This window comes from Urtica dioica, chromosome 9 (genome assembly GCF_054948205.1).
Source record: "Urtica dioica subsp. dioica isolate 48M chromosome 9, U.dioica_male_clone48M_v1_H2, whole genome shotgun sequence".
Classification (NCBI taxonomy): Eukaryota; Viridiplantae; Streptophyta; class Magnoliopsida; order Rosales; family Urticaceae; genus Urtica; species Urtica dioica.
This window is the reverse complement of record NC_142764.1, coordinates 19,003,459-19,025,476: the sequence shown is the minus strand read 5'-3', so window position 1 is coordinate 19,025,476 and position 22,018 is coordinate 19,003,459. Positions and strand designations below refer to the sequence as shown.

General features: G+C 39.5%; 3 protein-coding genes and 1 pseudogene across 6 annotated transcripts; all 4 read right to left on the bottom strand.

The window, feature by feature from the left end:
• Nucleotides 1-751: 751 nt before the first annotated feature.
• LOC149385520 (uncharacterized) lies at nt 752-2,784 on the bottom strand. 3 transcript variants are annotated; one of them, XM_089626834.1, is made up of 2 exons: nt 2,522-2,784; nt 752-1,568 (listed from the first exon to the last, which is right to left on the bottom strand). In XM_089626834.1, the coding sequence occupies exon 2, from the start codon at nt 1,546-1,548 to the stop codon at nt 1,063-1,065; it is 486 nt and encodes a 161-aa protein (XP_089482960.1). In that variant the 5' UTR covers nt 1,549-1,568; nt 2,522-2,784; the 3' UTR covers nt 752-1,062. The 3 variants fall into 3 exon arrangements, with proteins under 3 accessions (XP_089482960.1, XP_089482959.1, XP_089482958.1); XM_089626833.1 differs by lacking the exon at nt 2,522-2,784 and adding an exon at nt 2,038-2,263; XM_089626832.1 differs by lacking the exon at nt 2,522-2,784 and adding an exon at nt 1,890-2,051.
• Nucleotides 2,785-3,301: 517 nt separating this feature from the next.
• LOC149385519 (pentatricopeptide repeat-containing protein At3g24000, mitochondrial pseudogene) lies at nt 3,302-5,229 on the bottom strand (annotated as a pseudogene).
• An 11-nt stretch (nt 5,230-5,240) lies between these two features.
• LOC149385518 (enhancer of mRNA-decapping protein 4-like) lies at nt 5,241-11,839 on the bottom strand. 2 transcript variants are annotated; one of them, XM_089625202.1, is made up of 12 exons: nt 11,133-11,839; nt 10,868-10,917; nt 10,629-10,785; nt 10,334-10,552; nt 9,716-9,844; nt 8,674-9,269; nt 8,100-8,565; nt 7,098-7,457; nt 6,745-6,864; nt 6,402-6,572; nt 5,865-6,140; nt 5,241-5,774 (listed from the first exon to the last, which is right to left on the bottom strand). In XM_089625202.1, the coding sequence occupies exons 1-12, from the start codon at nt 11,646-11,648 to the stop codon at nt 5,466-5,468; spliced, it is 3,369 nt and encodes a 1,122-aa protein (XP_089481328.1). In that variant the 5' UTR covers nt 11,649-11,839; the 3' UTR covers nt 5,241-5,465. The 2 variants fall into 2 exon arrangements, with proteins under 2 accessions (XP_089481328.1, XP_089481327.1); XM_089625201.1 differs by having other exon boundaries at nt 8,100-9,269.
• A 7,246-nt stretch (nt 11,840-19,085) lies between these two features.
• On the bottom strand, nt 19,086-21,510 carry LOC149385517 (ras-related protein RABB1c). Its single transcript, XM_089625535.1, has 6 exons — nt 21,086-21,510; nt 20,668-20,807; nt 20,463-20,545; nt 19,870-20,074; nt 19,657-19,725; nt 19,086-19,436 (listed from the first exon to the last, which is right to left on the bottom strand). The coding sequence occupies exons 1-6, from the start codon at nt 21,129-21,131 to the stop codon at nt 19,344-19,346; spliced, it is 636 nt and encodes a 211-aa protein (XP_089481661.1). The 5' UTR covers nt 21,132-21,510; the 3' UTR covers nt 19,086-19,343.
• Nucleotides 21,511-22,018: the final 508 nt, after the last annotated feature.

Sequence of the window (22,018 nt, the reverse complement as noted above, 5' to 3'; positions counted from 1 at the left end):
GTTGATGATATGATGGGTTGTTTGTGATTTATACATGATACTTAATTAACCTCTGATTAAGACTACAAAAATAAACCCAGATTAAATCAAGAAAAGACTTCATACCCACTGTCACGTTAAAATGATAATCAAAGCAGTTATATGCGTGGATTACCAAACATTGCTTCAACAGCTAAAATCATATGACATCCTGATTTTCAAACATGAGACTATCATAGCTAATAGTACCCCAAAATAATTCAACATAAACAGTGAATTTTCAAACATATTTGACTATCACAACCATTAGTCTAATAGTATTAATGTTATAGAAAAATGACAATTAATGAAAGTGAAATGACTTTATTAAGAAACGCTTTATACCTATCTACAAATATACTTCATCACAAACATCATCCCTTGAGTGGTCCAATTTTAATAATATTAATAAAAAAAAAACTTGCCGATCTTTACATAGGGCCATGCAATGATACTTCTAGATTGCAACGGCTATAAACTTTAACGTTAACTTGTGAGTTGCGACACAGGACATGATTATTGCCCTATATTTCTCCGAAGTTTTGGCTTTCTTTTGTTACGTATACACATAATAAGTAACATAGCATTGGAAATAATCACACGATATACGGTACAAAAAAAAAAAAAAAAAAAAATTCCTATATAAGAGTGTTGAGTACTATAAATATGAGTTATATATATATATATATATATATATATTTTTTTTTTTTTTTTTTTTTTTCATTCCACCTTAAACTAAAATTTTATCGACTTATATATATGATCTGAAATTCGCAAACATGATTGCGCTAAATTTCCGCCTAGTTTTGGCTTTACTTTTGTTACGTGTACACATAAAGGGGCAGAAGATCGGAAATAATCCCATGATATATAGAATTTATAAGAAAGAAGGAAAGAAAAATCCTATTATTATAAATATTCGATACTACCACTATATACGAGTTTTTTTTTTTTTTTTTTTTTTTTTTTTTTTCATTTCCTAAAACTAAAACTTGATCGAGTTATACATGATCTGAAATTAAGAACACATTCAAGACATATTACCTATTCGTTAAGGAAATTTGCGGTCCAAATGCAATCCAAATTACTCTCGTCTGTGTCGAACCCAAAGTCGTCTTCGATGAGCGACGATGATGTGAATAGCTCGTCGACGCAATCGAACTTTTCATCTGGAAAATCAGGATCGAGATCGCCGATGATCATCTGATCAGGCAACAAGAGCTGCTTGGAAAAAGAGAACTCGATCCCGGTCGCGGTGGTTATAGTAGAGTACTCGTCGGCGTTGTTGCTCATGATCCAATCTCCGAGCTGAGTCATGAACGAGTCTTCTTCGAGCTTCCATTCTTCGGATCTGGAAATCCCGACCCCGTCTTTCAGCCACGGGAAGTCGAACACTGCGTTATGATTATTATGATGATGATGATCGTAAAGCGGTTGTTCTGATTGTGGTCTCTTGGCGAGTTTGGTGTTCTTATTGTTGTCTTGCTCTCCTTGATCTGATCTTACTCTCTTCCTTCTCTCTTCATCCATTGATTTCTGTTGATTGGATTCTGAAAGAGAGAAAACAAAGAGGTCAGGTATTGCGAAAGTAAAATTGACCTATATATACATGATATGATTTTTTTTATTAGGTCAATTCATTAGCATGCATGTAACGCATCAAAGACTAGCTAGGTAGGTTGTAAATCGTGAGCAAATCATTTTTTTCATATATATATATATAATACTATTTTAGTATTTCAAAAAGATGTTAAAAGGAAAAAAAAGAAAGAAAAAGTGATATGCATGCCATGAATTGCTACACGAGAAAAAGGAGTGAGTGAATGATAATATTAATATTTGTAGAATTGTTTGATAAGATAGCGAATTACCAAGAGGAAGGAAAAAGTTTGAATTCAACAAGAAATCATACAGAGCTTATTAGAGAGCCCTGAGGTGAGAGAGGGAGAGAAAGAGAGTGTTTGAAAGAGAAAAGAGAGAGAGTGTGAGGATGTAAAGCTAAAATGTGTTGTAACGTACGTTTGTTTTGCTGGAGAGAATGATGACGAGAGAGAGAGAGATATGCTATTAGGTTAAGAGATGATGATTTATAGTGCTTTTCTCTTACGCTACGCCATTTTAAGCCAAACCGTCTTCAACCACACACTACTCTTTCTCACGCTTTTTTGCCCGCTCTTCTCTCTCTCTCTCTCTCTCTCTCTCTCTCTCTCTCTCTCTCTCGTTTCACAGAGTCTCACAGCCAAAAATAATCCCCAAAATAAGATAGAGAGAGAGAGAGAGAAATGAATTATTAACACACACATTGGGATTATCATGTGTATGTATATATAAAGTATAAACCAGACTTACCAACACACCATAAATGCCTCAATTTAGACATTCCCATGATACACTTATAACTGATATACAGAGAGAGAGAGAGAGAGAGAGAGAGAGAGAGAGAGAGAGAGAGAGAGAGAGAGAGAGAGAGAGAGAGAGAGAGAGAGAGAGAGAGATTGCTTACAAGTTATAACCTTTCTTTTCTCTCCATTCCTTTTTCCCCTAATCTGCCGCGTCCCAGTCACCGTATATCATTCCTCATTTCGTGAGTTCACCGAAAAAAGTGAGAGAAAAATATACGTTTTGCAACTTAAGGAAAAAAAATGCTGAGGAATTTCAACACGGCAATATTGGGAATATTAGGATTAGGTATCTTTGTGGCACTTTGACATTGACTGTGTTTGTTACAAAATGATAAACCGTGAATTCCACAGAATCAGAACCGTCAAATTCTGACGAGTTTTTATGCGCACAAAACGTGCATGTATTTACCGTATCATATCTATGATATGGACCGTAGAATCCCCCAATTCTGTTTTATAAAAATAAAATAAAAACTTTGCGTTGGAATATTAACACCAAGGTTTCATGGGCCCACAAAAAAAATATACCTCCTATTTTCTTCCATAGGATCCAAACCGTACATTCAATTTTCTTCTTTGCCAATGTGAGTATGTGACTGGAATCGTTCACAGCGAGAGGAATTTGAGATTCATAACACTCATAGTTTACATGCCTTACCATCCTTATTTTATCATCGGTTAATATATTGGAGTTTATACTCTTACACCAACTTTCTTGAGTTTCTCCAAGTTTTAAAAATAAATATTTAAAAAACTGAGAATCACTTACCAGTGATATTTTCTGGTCGGTCACCATAGTTTTACCTCGAAAAGTTACTTGAAATCTATATAAGCTCAATTCAGAGAAAGAAATTAACAAGGTTTATTAAGGTGGTGTGTTGTTAACCCTCACATTTTTTTTTATTATTGAATTTTCATACGAAAATGAATTGGATGATACTTAAAATGGTATCAGAGCTTACAAAACTCGAGTACCGGTAAAAAAAATAAAAAAATAAAAAATGGGATCCGACTAGAGATATGTGAATTTATGACCAAATCAGGCTTGAAAACAGGCAATGCCAAATTCATTCATTCATTCACTCATCTTCTTGACACGGATGGCCGACCCGAGCGGCGTTTTCATCAGAGCAAACGCCGTAGCGAGCTTCTCGCCGTGTTCCCGCAAATCCTTCTCTTTCCCTTTCCCTTTCCGGGCCGTGAACAGATGAACGTGAATTGCATCGCGGTCGCACCCGATTTTCCCGCTCAATCTCTCGCGAATCTCGTCCGTATTCTCAGACTCGCAATCCCTCGCCACAAACACGTGCACCGACTTCCCAATCTCGACCCAACTGCAAGCCCGTTCCTTCTCCTTCACCCTCGCCAATGCCCTCACTCTCGACCCAACCTCCTCCGTCAATCGACCCATGAACTCTCGGGCCTCGTCCTCTAGCCCGGCCCGGCCCAAAAGCTCCACCATCGCCGAATAGTGTGGGACCTCAGGCTCCAAATCGTACTCCTTCATCGACTCGAAATATCTCCGAGCTCGGTCCATGAGCTCCACTTTCCTATTGCAGGCCTCGAGGAGATGGAGGAACGTCGCTTTGTCGGGCTTGATCCCGACCTTATTGATCATCTCGTCGAACGTCTCCGCTGATTTCTCGCCGAGCCCGCGCTGAGCGTAAGCCCCGAGCAAGGCGTTCCACGGCGCCACGTCGTTGTCGGGCCTCGCCAGCCTGGCGAAGATCTTCTCGGCGTCTGCGACGCAGCCGGACTTTGCGTACATCTCGAGGAGGGTCTTTGCGACGAAGGACACGAGGCGGGGCCCGGATTTGATGACGTGCGCGTGGACCCATTTGGCTCTCTCCGCGGACCGGCCGGAGCGAGCGAAGGCGGTGCAGAGACTGGAATACGTGAACTGAGTGGCTCGGAACCCTTCCCTGACCATACTCCGGTAGACTCCGAGGGCTGGCTCGGCTTCGGCTCTTTTCGCGTGGGCCGATATTAGAGCGTTCCACGAAACCTCGTTCCGGCTCGTGAGACCGGCAAAGACCGACCAAGCTTCGGACACCATTCCGGACCGAGCGTACATGTCGACGAGCGAGCTTCCGACGAACACGTCCGATTCGTAGCCGAGTTTCAGACCATACGCGTGGATATGCCTTTGCCTCTGCGTTCCTTTCGCGGACTCTCCACAAGCCTTGATGAGGCTCGACAGAGTGTACTGGTTCGGCTGCATTCCTTGCCGTAGCATCGGACGGAACAATGCCAGAGCTTCCTCGGTCTGGTGGTTCTGAGAATAGCCCGCGATCATCGTGGTCCATGTCACCACGTCTTTCATAGGCATTTCATCGAACACCTTGCGGGCGTCGACGAGGTAGCCACTTTTTGCGTACATGTTGACGATGGTGTTGTTCAACACGACGTCGGACCTGAACTCGGATCTTGACACGTGGGCGTGGACGATCATTCCTTGTCTCAGCTTCCTCGAGTCGGTACATATCTTTAGCAAACGGTTGTACAGAGAGCGACCGGCCTTTAGGGAACCACGGTTGATCAAGTCCAGTACGTGTAGGCCAGTGGTTCCATGGCCGCTCTCGCTCTCGCGAAGAAAATGGTTTTCTTGGATCACCTGAGAAGCGTAATCGTCTCTCGAATCAAGAATCCTCGGACTGTCGAATAAAGACTCCCACGAAGCGAGGGTGGAGAATCTAAGCCGAGAAGAGAAGAAAACACCGTCAATGCTCAACGAGTTGAAAATGTTTTTCATGACTTTCGTCTCTCTCTCTCTCTCTCTCTCTTTCTTTACAGAAATCTTAACACGTGAAACAATATAAGTTATATTAAAAACGACATTAGATAAATAATGGTACTTGGGACAGTGAAAAAAGGAAGAAAGGAAGAGCAATGAAAATTGAAAACATTAACCCGCTATTTTTATTATATTTTATACACATAATGGAAATACCTAGAAGATTATTCTCACCACAACTGAATTTATTTTCCCTAGGATTTTTCTATACAAAATACAAGTTGCACAAACAATGTTCAGAGGTAGAGAAATCATTTACAGCTCATGACTACAGAGTTGATAACGTGCATGAGAAGGCGAATGGTGTTGGCATCGGAAACCGAGGTGGCGGGGAGATTCCGGTGATGAGACAGAATCTGATAGACTTGCTCAAATATCGGCCGAACGTGGACCGAGATAGACGGATCAGCGGGGTCAATGGCAACAGCCACTTCGGTCATCCATCCGATCTTTCTCTGCGTATCGTTGCTTATGTCACAAGAAAGTTGCTGGAGAAGAGCCAACAGAACACCTTGGCTTAGAGGCAGTGGTGTGGCCAACAACATTCCCTGCAAATCAACCTGACAACAAATACAAGAACAAGTTCGCCTAATGAAACTCATTTTCAAGCGGAAAAATGAAAAGAAAATGAGCACAAGCATTGAAAATACCTGAGAGCACAGCCAAGACACTATGGAGACATCTGATTTCTGCAAAGCTGCAGTGAAGGCTTCCTCGAATTTGCGCTCGGAAATGATCCTAGACAATTCTTTCAGCGGGTCAATAGGTGCTGAATCAGCCAGCGATCCGTTGCTTAGCTGCGATAACAATGGAGTTCCTGATTTCGAGGTGGCACCGGCAGCTGCAAGGGCTAACAGCTTTCGCTGACCATCAGCTAACTCTCCGCTTAATGTTCGTGTTACCGTCGATGCTGAATTAATTGCCTCCTGAAAAATGTGAGAGTGCCACATAGTATGTGAGTTTATAACCTCTTGATTTTGGGGGACGAGTTTTTTTTACCCAAGGGGTTGTAACAAATATGGAAATGAAATCAAAAGTAAAATGATAACTAAAGCGAGATTGTAGAAAAAGAACTTTGTCGATATCTTTTTCCGAGAAGCAAGTTCGTAATGGTTTTGAATTTGCAAAAAAATATTGCAAAAGAACATGTATCTCTGATGTTTAAAAGCATGGGAGTGAGTGTGTACCCTGAGAGCAACAGCGAGTGAAGAATGCGTGGACTGAAACTGCTGGTGAGCGGTACTTGAATGTTCGACAAACCCTTTCTGAAACGCAGCATCAACTTGTTCAAACATATTTTTACACGACGCCTCAAACGCAGGAATAATAGAAGCTTCCAAACTTGTCTTCAGCGCATCCTGCAATGAACATTACAGAAATTTTATCAAAGCAGAAATTGCTACATAACTTTAAAGTAATTCAAAAGCTGTATATATGAATTTTACCGTCACTTTCAACATATGACCAAAGTCCAAGTTAATAATAGAGAAAAATAAAGTCATAGTGGTGTCTTCAAGAACTAGGCCTAACCTGTAGAGCTTGCTTCCCAGAAGTTTGAAATTGTGATTGTATATGCTTAGCCAATGTTGATTCAACTTTTGAACTCACTGATTTCTCCAATTGAGCCACTGTTTTATCTCCTAATCCTTTCTGCAGAAAGAAATAAATGATGTTGTTCAGAAAAAAAAATAAATAAATAAAAGAAGCAAAACCATCAGTTGGACTCTCTTCTAGTCTACTGTAAAATGCAATCAATGAGATCAAACTTTTTTTCAAGTATCATGAATATCTCACCAATTTTTTTTTTTTACAAAGCACCTTACAAGACCCAAAAGGATCCAAGTTCCTTAGATGGCGAGAGCTCAAAAGATTGATTGTAGTACCTGGAAAGATTCAGTGATAGCCGCAGATATACTCTTCTCCATGATTTGAGTCATCGAACGAGCTATGACTGGTCCAATGGCAGCTAGTTCCTTCTTGACACTTTTCTCTACCATGGCTGGCAAGTCTCGGCTCACACAATTTGTGACCAGGTTCGTTAATTGCTGAGCACGGTCTTCTTCCACCTTAGCTTGCTTAGCATTTTCTTCTTGGAAGTGAGCCCATAACGCATCCAAGTTCGCCTTGACAATTTTTTCCATGTTCTGGTTCAAGGATCCCTCTAGCCGTTTGCCTTCTTTGGTAAATGGGCCTGAAACCAATTCACTCATTTGTTTCTGCAGCTTTTGTTGCCCACCGAGTAACTGCAGTACGGAACAATTGTTAGTACTCATAAGGTTACATGACCTTAATATAGGAGAACTATGGTTTCTAAATTTTCTAGCAAAGCAGAAAAGTCTTTAAATTCTTCCAGTGACATGATCCTCGTAGATTACAGCTTTACTTTGTAAGATAGTCCGATACAGAGAGATAGAGAAGATGGGAAAAGTGTTATTAAATTGTTAGACCGAGTACAAAAACAAATTATTACAAAACAGAAATATAATGTACCCTTGCTAGTACTAACCAATCACAGATTGTTTTCCTTTAAACAGAAAATAAGTAATTACCTTTCTGCCCTTGTTCACCCCCTCGTTTATTCTGCCTAACATAAGAAAATTGTTTTAAAGGCTTATCAGATCCATGGAAAGATCAGACAAGCACATGAATCACTTAGATAAAACATAGCAAATTTACAGTTTCAAAAGCTTCATCCAGTTCCAATGTCAAATGCACTTGTGGTGAAAAGAATATTCACAAGAATGACACCGATTAACTAGTCAAGAAAGACACACAAGAAATTCGGGAAAGACGCAAACATAAATTGTCATTTGTATAACTGATCAGTAAAAGTAGAAAGCTCATAATTTAACCTGTAATAAGATGGAAACATTCCGAAAAGTTACCTGATCTAGCATAGCCTTTATATCTGATAACTGGGGCAAGGTAGAGTCTGCCGGGGTGATATCTGAACAGCCATGATCAGGTTCATTGGATGACCCCGTGAAGTTAAGAGGACTAGGGGAAGAAGAGGATGGACCAGACGGCTGAGAGTTTTTCCCTTTCTGATTTTGTCCTTTGGAAGCCTGGTCAGAAATTCTCAAAGGGCCTTCTGATTCATCAGCCTTAGGAGAGACATCTTTCGCCATCTCTCGAGCAATATCAAATGTTCTGAAGTTAACACCACAAGCTTGTGAGTTAAAGACTCTATCCTTTTTCTGAGCAACAGCTTGAGGTTCTCCTCCACGACTCTCATCCTCATCATTTGTATTAGATGCAGTGCCTTTTTCGCGAGCATTTTCAGCCACTACAGCGACGGTCGCTCTGTCATTGTCCGTCACGACATCTTGAATCTTCACATCTGAAGAACTCCTGTCAGAAGCCAAAACAGTGGTGGATAGTATTTCCGCCGGAGTTATAAGGTGAGCTGGGTGTTTCAAAGCCGTAGCAGTTGGCTTGGGAACGGAAGGCGTTTCGTACCGTGCAACATCATTATCATTCTTTCGAGGATTGTCACTCGTTGGATTCATTACCGAAGAAGATATCTCGACTGAACTATCAGATGAAGTTTTCTCAAGATGGTTTGTTGAGTAAGACAAAGTTTCTTGGACGGTATGAGAGTTGGCGGACTTTGACTTCTCCAATTCAACATTCTCTATTGGCGGTGGTAGGCACTGAGACAAGCTCAGTGCATACTGCTGAATAGCCTGTGTTTGGACACAGTTGATCTGAATCACATGACTTCCATCCGGTAAGGAAACACTTGTCCCAGAAAGACTCAGAATGGGCATCGCAACGGAAAACTCAGAAATGTAATCCATGCGGGTCGCGGCTGGGTTCGGTCCATACTCAATGTGCACAGCATATATGGTATTCTTTTTGGAATTTGCAAGTAAAACCATGCCCACCCGAGGCAATACGACAATTTGGTTAAAGAAAGCATCTTCGAGTTTCGGTTGTGCAGAGCTAACTATTTCCAAAGTCTCAGTACACTGCCACGATTCAGTCTCACTAGGTAAGAGCCATCCCTCCTCGCTCGTGGAGGTCCACAGTTTCACTTCCGTATTCAATGGACCCTATACATCGGGAAACACAATAATTAACAGTTCAGCAAGTCTACACCTTTGTTTGGAACCAGTATTTATTGAGGGGGAAAAAAATTTAAAATCTGAACTACTTTTTCTATTATTTTTAAAAAGGAAAAAAAAAACAAGGAAAAATTTTAAACCACAATTTAGACATGATTTACTTTATCTATTCCATATTCTTCATCTTTAAATATTCCATATTCAACTAAGAAGCGATTTTTATTAAATATCACATTTTTTCTCTTTTCTTCTAGCATTTTTCTTTAGAAGAATTCGCCAGCAATACCCTAGTTTCATAAACTAGAATTAAAAACTCTTGAAAGAATATCAAAGCTCTTGCGGTGAGTATGGCCATCCAAGACATAGAGCGATCAAGAAAGACTCGAGACTCCTACAACACATTCCATACAATAGAAAAATGAAGTAGTTTATACCGCAGTGAGAAGCACAATATGATCAGGCTGGTGAGGAGATGTCAAGAATGTCACCGAATTGACAGCAAGGCCATCGTGTGGTCGGATTACAGTTATTGGCGCTGCTTTACCATCTGCCCAAATCTTAACCTGTCATGGGAGAAAATTCATAAAGTAATCGTCAGTTACAAGATCCCTGCAGAAGTTTCACCAGTGATCACAGATAACGTAACCTAATAATATTAGTCTTCTTTATCTTCTACATTTGGAGGAAAAACACAAACATTTACAAAGAGCACATTCTTATCAGCTAACAGTCCATGTAACGGCTCAACTAACCAATTTAGCAACAACGATCTAACAAAGCCGTGACACAATCCAATAAGAAAGTAGACGAATGTTTGCACCATTTGGTTAAAAATTTCCACATAAAGTTTAGTTCTGGTTTCTTCCATATTGCCCGGTATTGACTGCTTACTTTAACTTCATTAATGTTTCTTTATGGCAAAAGGGTTGTGGTAGAAAAATGGAAGTATCAGCACGATATTGATCTTCGAAATACTCACTAGCTAGGCGGAGAAAGAAAATACAAAATATTGAGTTGTTATCAGTGAAGAAAAGAACAGATGAAACACTAACCACACCATCCAATGAGGCTGAAGCTAAGCGGGTCATCATCCATTGACTCATAGACAGGTCAGTAATTTCACCATCGTGCTTACCGACTAATGTGACCCCGCCAATCAATTTATCAATAGCGCACAGAATAAACGTCTGCGGAGGATTCTTTTTGCCTCTTCCCACTCTCAACGTATCGATCTTCAGAATGCAGTTTCCAATCGCTACCATCAAGATTTCCTGTAACATAAACTCTCTGCCAATCAAATTACATATCGAAAAATCAAGCCAAAAAGAGCCCAAACCTGTTCTTTACCTGCTTGTGAGGATGCCAGCACAGCCGGGGATGAACGGGAATAGCGGGTCCCACAATCTTGATGGCAAGAACAATCTTCTCGGAAATTTGAGGCTTGTCTTCCTCATCTTTGCCTTCAACAATCTTCCATATGATAATCAGCCCATCCACGCTCGCACTATAGAGGAAAAAGGAAACAACTTTACACAACCCACAAGAAGCTCGTGACAAAGCATTGAAATATCCAACCATAAACTTACCTGGCCAAAAGTGGTACTTCTTCGGCAAAGAAAGCCATGTCTGTCACTCTCTGATAACAACAGTAACAATAACAACACGTTTATGATCTCACTCACAACTCTGAACCAGTGACACAAACAGATTTGATAATAAAAAAAAAAAAAAAAAAACCAATGCCACAAAATGAATGCAGAGCAGGATCTTACTTTTTAATTATATATTATTTTGCATCAAATCAAAACGAGTATGAATCAATCGGAGGATCGCTAAGATGAAAGAACGAACCTCAGTGTGGCCTCGAAGCAGAGCTCTGAGGGCAGTGTTCATATCAAGAACCCTAATCGAACCAGGCTTGAGTCCGTAGCCTATGTAGGACCGGTTCACGGCAATCTGGCGGCCGTAGAGGAGCGTCGCATCGGAGGTGTACTTCGTGATCGGAGTGACTTCGAGCTCAGGCTGAGCCTCGCCGGAGAGCCTAACGTCGACGTCGTACACCACGCGCTCTCCGATCAAGTGCCTCCCTCTCGGAGCCTTCCGGCTCGGCGCCATCGGAGGCGGAACGAGAGCCGTCGATCGGGCTCCGGAGGCGGGGATCGGCCTAGGGCTCGCCGGAGGGAAAGAAGACGACGAGGTCGTCGGAAATTGCGAAGGAGGAGGGTTGCTGGGGACAGGGAATGTGGGACCAGAAGAGAGTGAGGGCTTGAGGAGGTTTTGGATACCAAAATTAATACCTGTTTGGTTGTTATTCTGGTTCTGAATCTTCTGATGGTGATGAAAGTTTGGTATTTGATTATTAGCCATCAATATATGTATATAACTATATATACCTGTGTATATACTGTATCCACGGTAAATACTAATTACTGATGTACTATCATTGTAGAGAAATACAACGGATATGATTTTGGTTTTGGATATAATTTTTTTTCTTTTTTTTTGGCCTCTCTTGATTCTTAATTAGAACTTTGCTTTTCGATTGAATGAAATGAATGTCCCAAAGAAAATCTAGAGAGTAAAGTAACGATGTTTGTTTCTTTCCTTCTCTTTTCTCTAGTTGGAGTTGGACAATGAGTGACGACCAATAGTGGACGATGACTAGTTATTTATTAAATCCGACAATCTGAGGTAAACAAGAAAATGAATTTAAAAAAAAAAATGGATTCTTTGTTTATGAATTTTACTGTGAAGAAAACATTATTATTAATGGAGAACTTGACAGCAATTGGACAGCAAAAGCTTCTTAGCAACCGAGATCGGAGAATATGGAGTATATTTTAAAGCCGCCAAACCAACCAAACTGCGTTTTAATTATATGCTTAGTTACAGAGAATTGGAGTGGGCTAAAGATTAGATTAAACATGTGTTGTGATATGGTGGAGTGAATATGAATCTTATTTTCCATATACAGATCGGAAAAGGAATCCACGGTTTCGATTCCTGACAAAAGCACAGCTAATAGAGTTAGGTGTTCTTTCCCAACTTCCACGGTAACCCAAATCCAATGAACTCACTTTCTCACTCTCACAAAAGAGACCTGACACAAAGCTTCGAAACAACCTGCGAAGTTAAAAGTAAAAACCCTCTAAAAAAAGTGATTGACATATGGAGATACACTCTATCACGTGAACGTTATGGCGAGAGTTAAAAAAAAAGGGAGACCCAAAGGAATGCTCTTTACTAAAATCATGAATCTCAGTGATCCGACGTGTAACGAGAGAATCAATAATAATAATGATATTATTAATAATAATACATGCATGTGAATCCCATCCCGACAAGAGATTCCATCGACCTTTATTACGGCAAAGAGAATTGTTAATTAGTTGATCACATAATTAATGTCTTTCTGTTGGCTCAACAAGCTCATAGTTAATGCTCATGTGACGAACAAGAAAAAGAAATAATGTTGTGTGTACGGCGTGAAAAATGACAATCTTAACTAACTAAATAACGATAAGTAAAAGTTTCGAAAAAAATAACTCAAACAACAAACGAATAAGTAAAAGTTTGAAGAAAAACGGTTCAAACAACTCTGAAATCTAAACCTCAAACAATTATGAAAGTTAAGACTCAAATAACTCTGAAAGCAAAGACCCAAGGCTGAGCCACAAAACAGTTCCGAAGGCAGAGCCTCACACGACTCTGAAGGCTGAGCCACAAAACTGTTCATAAGGCTGAGCCACAAAACGACAATCTGAAGGAAAAAAACGACTAGTAAACGGCTCAAGAAAAAATGACTCAAACAACTTTGAAGGCTAAATCTCAGATGGCTCTGAAGGTTGAGCCCCAAACAGCTCTTAAGGCTAAACCCTAAACGGTTTTAAAGGCTGAGCAACAAAACGGTTATGAAGGCGGAGCCCTAAACTGCTTTGAAGGCTAAGCTAGAAACAGCTCTGAAAGCTGAGCCACAAAACGGTTCTGAAGGCGGAGCCCCAAACGGCTTTGAGCCCTAAGTGACTTTGAGGGTAGAGCCCCAAACAACTCAAAAAGATGAGCCCCAAGCAGCTAGGAAGGCTGAGCCCCAAACGTTCTTAAAGGTCTGAAATCACATTTTAGAACACCTTGTTAACGAGACAATTCACAAGACGGCTCGAGACAGTTCTTGAGTCCACACTACGACTCAAATTCAAGCTCACAAACTCACATGCCAAGCTCCATATCAAGACTCACAAGATGTCTCTCAAACAAGCTTTCAAATGAAACTATCAAAAATTAAGCTTTCAAGCTCAACTCTTTGACAAAAACTCCAAGCCATGCCACCAAGACACTTTGCCGCCAACTCAATTTGGTAACTAAACAATGTTTGCCTTCAACTCATTTTGTTCATCAAATGAGCCTTGCCGCCAACCTAATTTGGCCACTAAATGAGTTTTGCCTTCAACTCATTTTGGGCACCAAACATGCCTTGCCGCCAACTCAATTTGGCCACTAAATGAGTTTTGCCTTCAACTCATTTTGTCCACCAAACATGCCTTGCCTCCATCCTGATTTGGCCACTAAATAAGGTTTTCCTTCAACTCATTTTAACCATCAAATGAGGTTTGCCTTCAACTCATTTTGGCCACCACACATGCCTTGCCGCCAACCCATTTTGGCTGCAAAATAAGCTTTGCTTCAACTCATTTTGGCCACCAAACATGCCTTGCCGCCAATCTAACTTGGCCACTAAATAAGGTTTACCTTCAACTCATTTTAACCATCAAATGAAGTTTTCCATTAACTCATTTTTGTCACCAAACATGCCTTGGCGCCAACCCATTTTGGCCATAAAATGAGCTTTACCTTAAACTCATTTTAACCACTAAACAAACATTGCAACCAACCTAATTTGGCCAATAAATAAGGTTTGCCTTCAACTTATTTTAGCCACCAAATGAGATTTGCCTTCAACTCATTTTTGCCACCAAATGAGCCTTGCCGCCAACCCATTTTTGCCACCAAACATATGCCTTGCTGCCAACCCATTTTGGCCACAAAATAGGTTTTTTCTTCAACTCATTTTCACTACTACAAATACAATATTTCGGTGCGGATGATTTTTGGGTGCGACTTTTCGCACCTAAAAGTCGCACCAAAAAAGACTTTCGGGTGCGAAAAGTCGCATCCAAAAGACATTGAAGCAACTAAAATATTTCGCTGATTTTTTTAAATTTGGGTGCGAAAAGTCGCACCCAAAAGTTCATTAATATTTTGTGTGCGACTTTGTTGCACCCAAAAGTCCAAATGTTTTAAGCGGTCTTTTTCCCCCCTTTTGTATAAAATTTTGACCTGTCAAAACATTGGGTGCGACTTTTCGCACCCAAAAGGTCTATTGGGTGCGACTTTCGCACCCAAATTCTAGGTCATGTTATAAAAAAAAAATTCAGTCTGAGCTTTTTTCTATCTCTCTCACGCTCTCACTCTCGATTTCTCTGGTCCTCTTCGCCGCCTAAGCTCGACCGTCGTTCCACCTTGGTCAGATAGCCTCTCCGGCCGGTAAGTCTTCTCTCATTCTCTCTCGCTCTCTCTATCCTACTCTCTCTCTTACATTCTCTCTATCCAGCTCACTATATATATCTCTCATCTTCTCCGGTCCTCACTATTGTTGACCTCAATCGGAACGAAGTAGAGGGATCGAGCGAGAGAGAGGCTGAGAAGGAGAGCGTGGTGAGCTCGCGGAGGAAGAGCTCGGCCACCAGCACAACCCGAGTGAGCCCCGAACTCCACCACGCACGCTCCGGCTGTGACGAGGAGAACCACCGCGAGTCACCGGAGCACGCCGACCGAGGACGAGCGCCGGAAAAAGAGTGAGGGACCGTCGGACAGCGTGAAAATCACGGAATCAAGGTGAGTAGCTTGTCCGGATTGATTTTTGGATTAGGGTTCATGAAGTGGATTTAGGGCTTTTTTATTCTGAATGAAATTGATGATTCTTGAAGTGAGTTTGTGATCGTATTTGTAGTTGAAATTGATCCCTCAAGGTTGTTTTTGTATTTTGAATGATTTGAAATTTAGTCAGGTTAGAACTATTTGAACAGCCTCTGTAAATTGACGTGAGCAGTTCGGTACCTATTTAATTTGGATTTGTTGATATATTTCCTGGAAAGTAGACGTTATGGGCTTTCTAAAATGACCAAGAACGTGTAATTCCGTTGAGATTTGAGTGAGTTATTAATTTTTGAAAACAAGGTTTTAAAGCTGGGAATTCTGAGCGTGTGTTTGAATTTTTGGCCAAAAATTGGAAAAAAATTAGGGTTGAGGAATTATGATTTGGGGCTTTTAATTTCTTAGATTAGTTTGATGATTCAGGAGTGTTTTAGGATTTCTTGAGTAAGTTTTTTTTTTTTTACGTTCCGTGATGATTCGAAATTCGGTTGAGATTTTTCTCTCGAATGATGTCTCGGCCGAGTTAATGGTTAGCCTCGGCAAAGCTACATGGTTGGGGCAAAGCTACAGGATTGTTGAACATTGGCAGATATTCACACTGGTTTAATATTCTATTCTCTTTGTTATGCACTCTTTTGCAGTTTGATTAGTTAATTCATTAGTGATTTGAATGGTGTTGAATATTTACAGATTATTGGAGGTGTAGTACTACGTGACAGTTTTGGTGCAAAGATCATGGGACGGAGAAAATCATGAGGATGCTTCCGGTGTATCTTGTATATATGAAACTGAGAGCAACATATAGGACGATACTTTTAACATTTATGTCAAGTTCTGAAACTAACAGCAACTAAAAGGACAATATTATGACAAACTGGTTTTGAATAAATTTGTGAAAGTGATATATATGCAAAATTAGTCAATATTTGTTTTTGTTCTTGTAGTTGATTCAATAAGTTGGCAGTTTCCTATAACTTTTTATTAGATGTATTTAATTGTTTGAGACTAAGCTTAATTTATTTGTTTGAGAGCCTGTGAGTTTGTGTGAATGTATTTAATTTTTTTTATATATAAATAAATTAAGAATCGAAGTCACTTTTAAATCAGGTGACAACTAAAGCATTGATAATAATTACGTTTTTCAAAGATTTAAAGTCACTTTATAATAGAGTGACGTCTAAAGCATTATTTCTTGTCATGGCGGGAAAGTATCGGATGCGACAAAGTCGCACCCACCCAATGCTCTTTTACCCGCCTTTTCCATGGATTTTGGTGACATTTTAGGTGCGACTTTAAGTGCGGAAAGTCGCACCTAAATGTCGCACCCAAGACTTTTAGATGCGGACTTTCCGGTGCGGAAAAGTCGCACCCAAAGATATCTTTGTGTGCGAAAATTGACCTTTGGGTGCGAAAAAAGTCGCACACAAAGGTCTTTTTTGTACTAGTATTTAGCCATTAATTAAGCCTTTCCGACAACCCAATTTGGCCACTAAATAAGGTTTGCCTTCAATTCATTTTAGCCACCAAATGAGGTTTGCTTTTAATCATTTTGGTCCCCAAATGAGCCTTGGCGCCAACCAATTTTGGCTGCAAAATAATTTTTGCATTCAACTCATTTCGGCCACCAAATGAACCTTGCCTTCAATCTATTTTAGGCACAAAACAAGCCTTGCCACCATCTCCACCATGCCGCCAACCTGCACAAGGTTCCTTGCCACCAACCCATTCTCTTCATGTTCCTCCAACTAAACCCACCAAGAGTGGTCTTGCCGCCAACCCCACTTACCACAAAGCAAAACTTGCATTCAACCTCTCTTGCGTTCAACTTATAACCAAGGAAAGTCTCAAGTCTCTATATATACCCATCCCATTGTCATCCAAATGGTAAGTTCTCTCAACTTCTCAAAACTTTATACAATTGACACCACAACTTTCTCTCTCTAGAAATATAGACACATCACAAATCGTTCACTAAAAACACAATATAACACGACTAATGTTGAGCGTCGGAGCGCGCGTTGAAGAAAAACTCTATGCGTCCCTCTAGATTGATGTTTTCTTCTGCTTAGGTGAAGGTGTGAGGATCCGAAGACTCAACGATGAACAAGAAGGACTTGAAGATCTAAGAACGACTCGGAGATCCAAAGATACGACGAGAAACGCGAAGAATGTCAGAGTAATTAAATAAATAATTACGAGATAAAATACAATTTGCAAAAATTCTTTGAAAATAATCATCAACGAAAATGAGATAATAAAACAAAGAAAAACGTAGACTGAATATTTAACCGATTAAAAGAAATGACACACAAAACCTTAACGAGAAAAAGGAAAAACAAAGTGTATCATCGGGGATCGTTAGAGATCTCCTTAAAATAATATTGTTCTCCCACCGAGTGCTGAAAATAACGAGCAAGAGCTTCCCAGGATACAACAATGATGAGACGGACGGTGCACCACATCGTATGACTCCGGCGAGTAGAACTTTATGTCAGAATCTACCACCGGACTGCAAAGAAAAAACAAACTCGAATTTCTTGAGGGAGAGAGGAAATTGTTTGAAGGTTTGCTTCAATGTGCTCAAATGAGAGAATACGATCTCTTTATATAGGTAAAGCCAAAGTCCAAAATCGTTCAGCAATAACCACAGTCATTAAGGCACGGTTACAATGTTTGAAAATGTTCATACAATAACAACAGTGTTAATGTACGTTATGGACATTCAAAGCTCGCTATGAAGGCCTTAGATGCACGGTACAAAGCATAAACCGTAGCCCAATTACAAAACTGGGTCACTCTTGGGAACCCAAACTCTTTTGACCAAAATTGGTATATAAGCTGACATAAAGTCCATATATCTCTTCCACGTGGTACTCTTGTATGTCCACTCAACCACAACACATTCACTTTCCTTCACCAATATTGATATTTTTCAACACACTTTGAGCATCAATTTCTCATTCAATATAGCATTGATTTTGGCGAATAAATATACAATCTTATACCCGTCGCAACGAGGAATAAGAATGCGCTAGAATTAATCAATTATGATGAGTGAACCCCACTCAAAACTTAGCCACAAATCAGCTAAATACAAGGTATTAAATGCTCTTTAACACCTTTTATTCCAACAAAGAACATGATGACGTGAAGACTCGGAGAAGAGATCGAAGGGTTGAAGGCGATGATTCAAGAGAAGTTTCACGGGTTGAAGGAAAGGTATCGGAGAGAAATTCAAAGAGTTGAAGAATCGAAAAATCGAAATCCCGATAACTCAACGAAGAACGCGAAGACTCGAAGATCCGAAAGCTGAAGACCCAAAGACCCGAAGACTCGAAGATCCGAAAAGCGAGACGAGCAGAACGAATACGAGACACAAAGGAGACTCATCGACAAGACCAAAACAATGAGAAAAGAAGAACTTCACTACAGCTAACCTATGTGCGATCATAGGATCCGGCCCTAAGTCGAGCCACGTACGATTTTAAATGCTAATCCAAAAACGCGATTAACAATATTGATTTTTCAAAACAATTGACTTAGAATCTGTACTTCCTCAACCTCAATTTCGCCAAAATTGATTAACCCCGGTTTTCAAAATCCCATTTGCTTGTCTTATAAGGTCTATAAAATTAAAGGGAACAAGAGTTGGCTATGGATGGATTAAGTTAATATCTTCTCTAATCCATCCCTATCCATGATATTTACCTTGTGCTTCTAAATATAGATTACTACATATGCACCGTCCATCTTAAGTTTAATAAACCATTTTAACTAAACATCCTTTTAATTTAATGGGAAAGTCCCATTTTCTAGGGCTACACTAAGATTTTATTTTATTTTCTTTCTCTTTTCGCCTCCAAAATCTACACAGAAAGGGAAAGATGGCTGCTTCTTATCCATGTTATTCACAAGCGTCAATACCATTAAAAAAATGAAACAAAGCAAGATTTACAATCAAATGAAAACCACAAGAGTAGACTTGTACATCTTTTTATACGTTTCTGAGCACAAGAGAATCGTCGCGGTACTACTTCAGAGACCAGACACAAAAGGAAAAAGGAGACAAAGAATATAAACGACAGAACTAGACTGGTTTTGTCTTCCTTGGAAACTAAAAGAAGTCGTTTTTCAATTGCAACAACCTCCCGCTTGAGAGGACGACCCATCTCTTCCCCCTGATGGTCCCGGGATTCCACCGTACCCGACTTTGATTCCGTGGGACTGCAAAAATCATTAAGAATAAGGGGTATCAGACTCACCCTTAAAGGATTCCACAGTCAATCGTAAAAAACTAAAACACATACTGGGTCGATTAGATTTTCTAAGAGGTATTCCTTTCGATTCGAACAAATACAAAGTAACATAACCCAAAGGAAAAAAATAAATATAAAAAGCTTAGTGTCATGCTACTATAGTGTCAAGTGAAAATAAACAGCTTTACCTCATTTGAGACATCAAAGACACCATCTTGAATCTTCTTGTATATGGTAGCAGCTGTTTTGATAAACGCCTGAACCCCTCAAAAAAACAAAGTAAAAAACTTATTAGCCTCATAGATGGTTTGAGAAAATTTACGATGCATCATGAAACTGCGTCTCTATCTACAAATCAAATCCATAGTAATACAATTATTTTCATCCGCGTAGCCAGTTACCTCCTCGACGTTCTGGGCAGTTTTAGCCGAGGCTTCCATGAAGATCAAACCATGTTCCTTGGCAAACTGCTCTCCTTCCTCGGTGCTCACGGCCCTTCTGTGAGCGAGATCACACTTGTTGCCGATCAACATTATCGACATGTTCGCATTAGCGTGCTGCCTCGCATCTTCCAGCCAGCTTGCCAAGTGGTTAAAAGTCTCCCTCCTATGATTTATCATCAAAGTTTATCTTAACAAACCAACCAACTATAACTAGCCACAATAAGAAAAACTGCCATAACCTTAAGGCATTTAATTAGGAAGGATATTATAATACAAAGTAGATAAATAAGGGGTCTATGTTATTATAGAATACTAAGTTAAATTAGCTTATAAATAAGAGGGATTGATATTGGAGAGCATCATCAAAATTGTGTGAGAGATTAGTGCAAGGAAGAGATTCTTAATACGAATGAAGAGATTCCTGATATGAATATTTCCTTAATACCAATATTCCCAGTTCCTATAACATTCTTCAATTTAGCCAGCTAAATTCCCAATCGTATAGAGAAACACTGCAGTGATGAACAGTTGTAAGCAAAAGTAAATTATACCTGGTGATATCATAGACAAGCAAAGCCCCAGCAGCGCCTCTGTAGTAGGACCTGGTAATGGATCGAAATGACTCTTGACCAGCCTGAGATTGCACATAAAATTCATTAATGTTTTCTTTTTTTGGTTCTTCTTCTTTTATCTACGGAATTGAAGCCACAGAGCTTAAATGGTAATACTGATCAGTTAGAATAGAAGCGAACAAACCGTGTCCCAAATTTGGAGCTTAATAGGCTTATTGTCGATTGTGATCATCCTAGCCCCGAACTCAACTCCGATCGTCAAATCATGAACTGGTTGAAACCGCTTGTCCGTGAACTGAAGAAGAAGGCATGATTTTCCAACACCTTAACCAGAAAAAACAACAAGAAAGCAATTAATACACATCTTAATAGGTTTCTCTATAACAGCCATATGTATGATCAATATGAAATCAAGCTTATCGATTATATATAAAAAGAAAAATCAGGACTCGGAGTTGAAGTGGATCGACCGAATATGCGAGAAACACCATGTGATTCGTGTGAATTCATATAGAATTAGATCAGTAGACAACAAATTTGAAGGCATTTATGCTGAGATCACAAATAATTAAGAATATCTCAATAAATAAAGTAGGAATTACCGGTATCGCCGATGATGATATACTTGAAGAGATACGCGTAAGACATAACTTTTCTTGTTCTTGATTATCGGATCAGCGCAAAAGAAAAAATCACCGAGATCTCACTCTGCCGAATCGAGCGACAACAACGAGAATTCGAAATTATCGGAGAGAGATGGAAAATTTTGATAGAGAATCAAAATCAGAATAACTTTGGTTTGGATTGTAAAACTTTGTTTGTGTATGTGTATATATATATTATGTTCGTAGATATTTATCTGTATACGTAATTATGTCTGTTTACAATAATTGAAGAGAAAGGAATGGAAAAGAAGGGGTGAAGAAGAAAAGAAAGGGGAGAGAGAAGAGAGACACGAAGTTTGGAATATGAAAACGAAAACTGTTACAGCGAAGCAATTCTCTTTTGTTTCCTTGCTGTCACTTCTTTCCTTCACCCGATAAACTTTGAAACCTTCTTATATCATTATTGGGCCTCCAGATATTTCTAGGTCCGTTTATCATATTAAGTAGAGCCAATTATTAAAATAATATTATTTTCACCTTATTTTTTATATATATTATTATTAAGGTGTCAATAGAGCCAATTAAAATTAATAAATTTATAAAATGGTTAAACTTTGTAAGTATTGGGTTCTAATGATTAAATATTTTTAAGTGATAAATTATTTTATATAAATTGTCAATTTTTTTAATAATGTTTCAAATTTTGACATCGTAATTTTGATTATATTTTTTTTTGAAGCTTATAAGTTTTAATAATTTTACAAATCAATTTTAGTTTCAAAACTATTCTGTAGTTTCAAAGCTCTAAGACATCCACGCCAACCTAGGGACTCGCGGCGACGAGATCCTTACCAAGACGCAAGACTAAAAAGAGCCAAAAGGATAACAATGGGACTCCAAAATAAAAACCATATACTCGCACAAATAAGC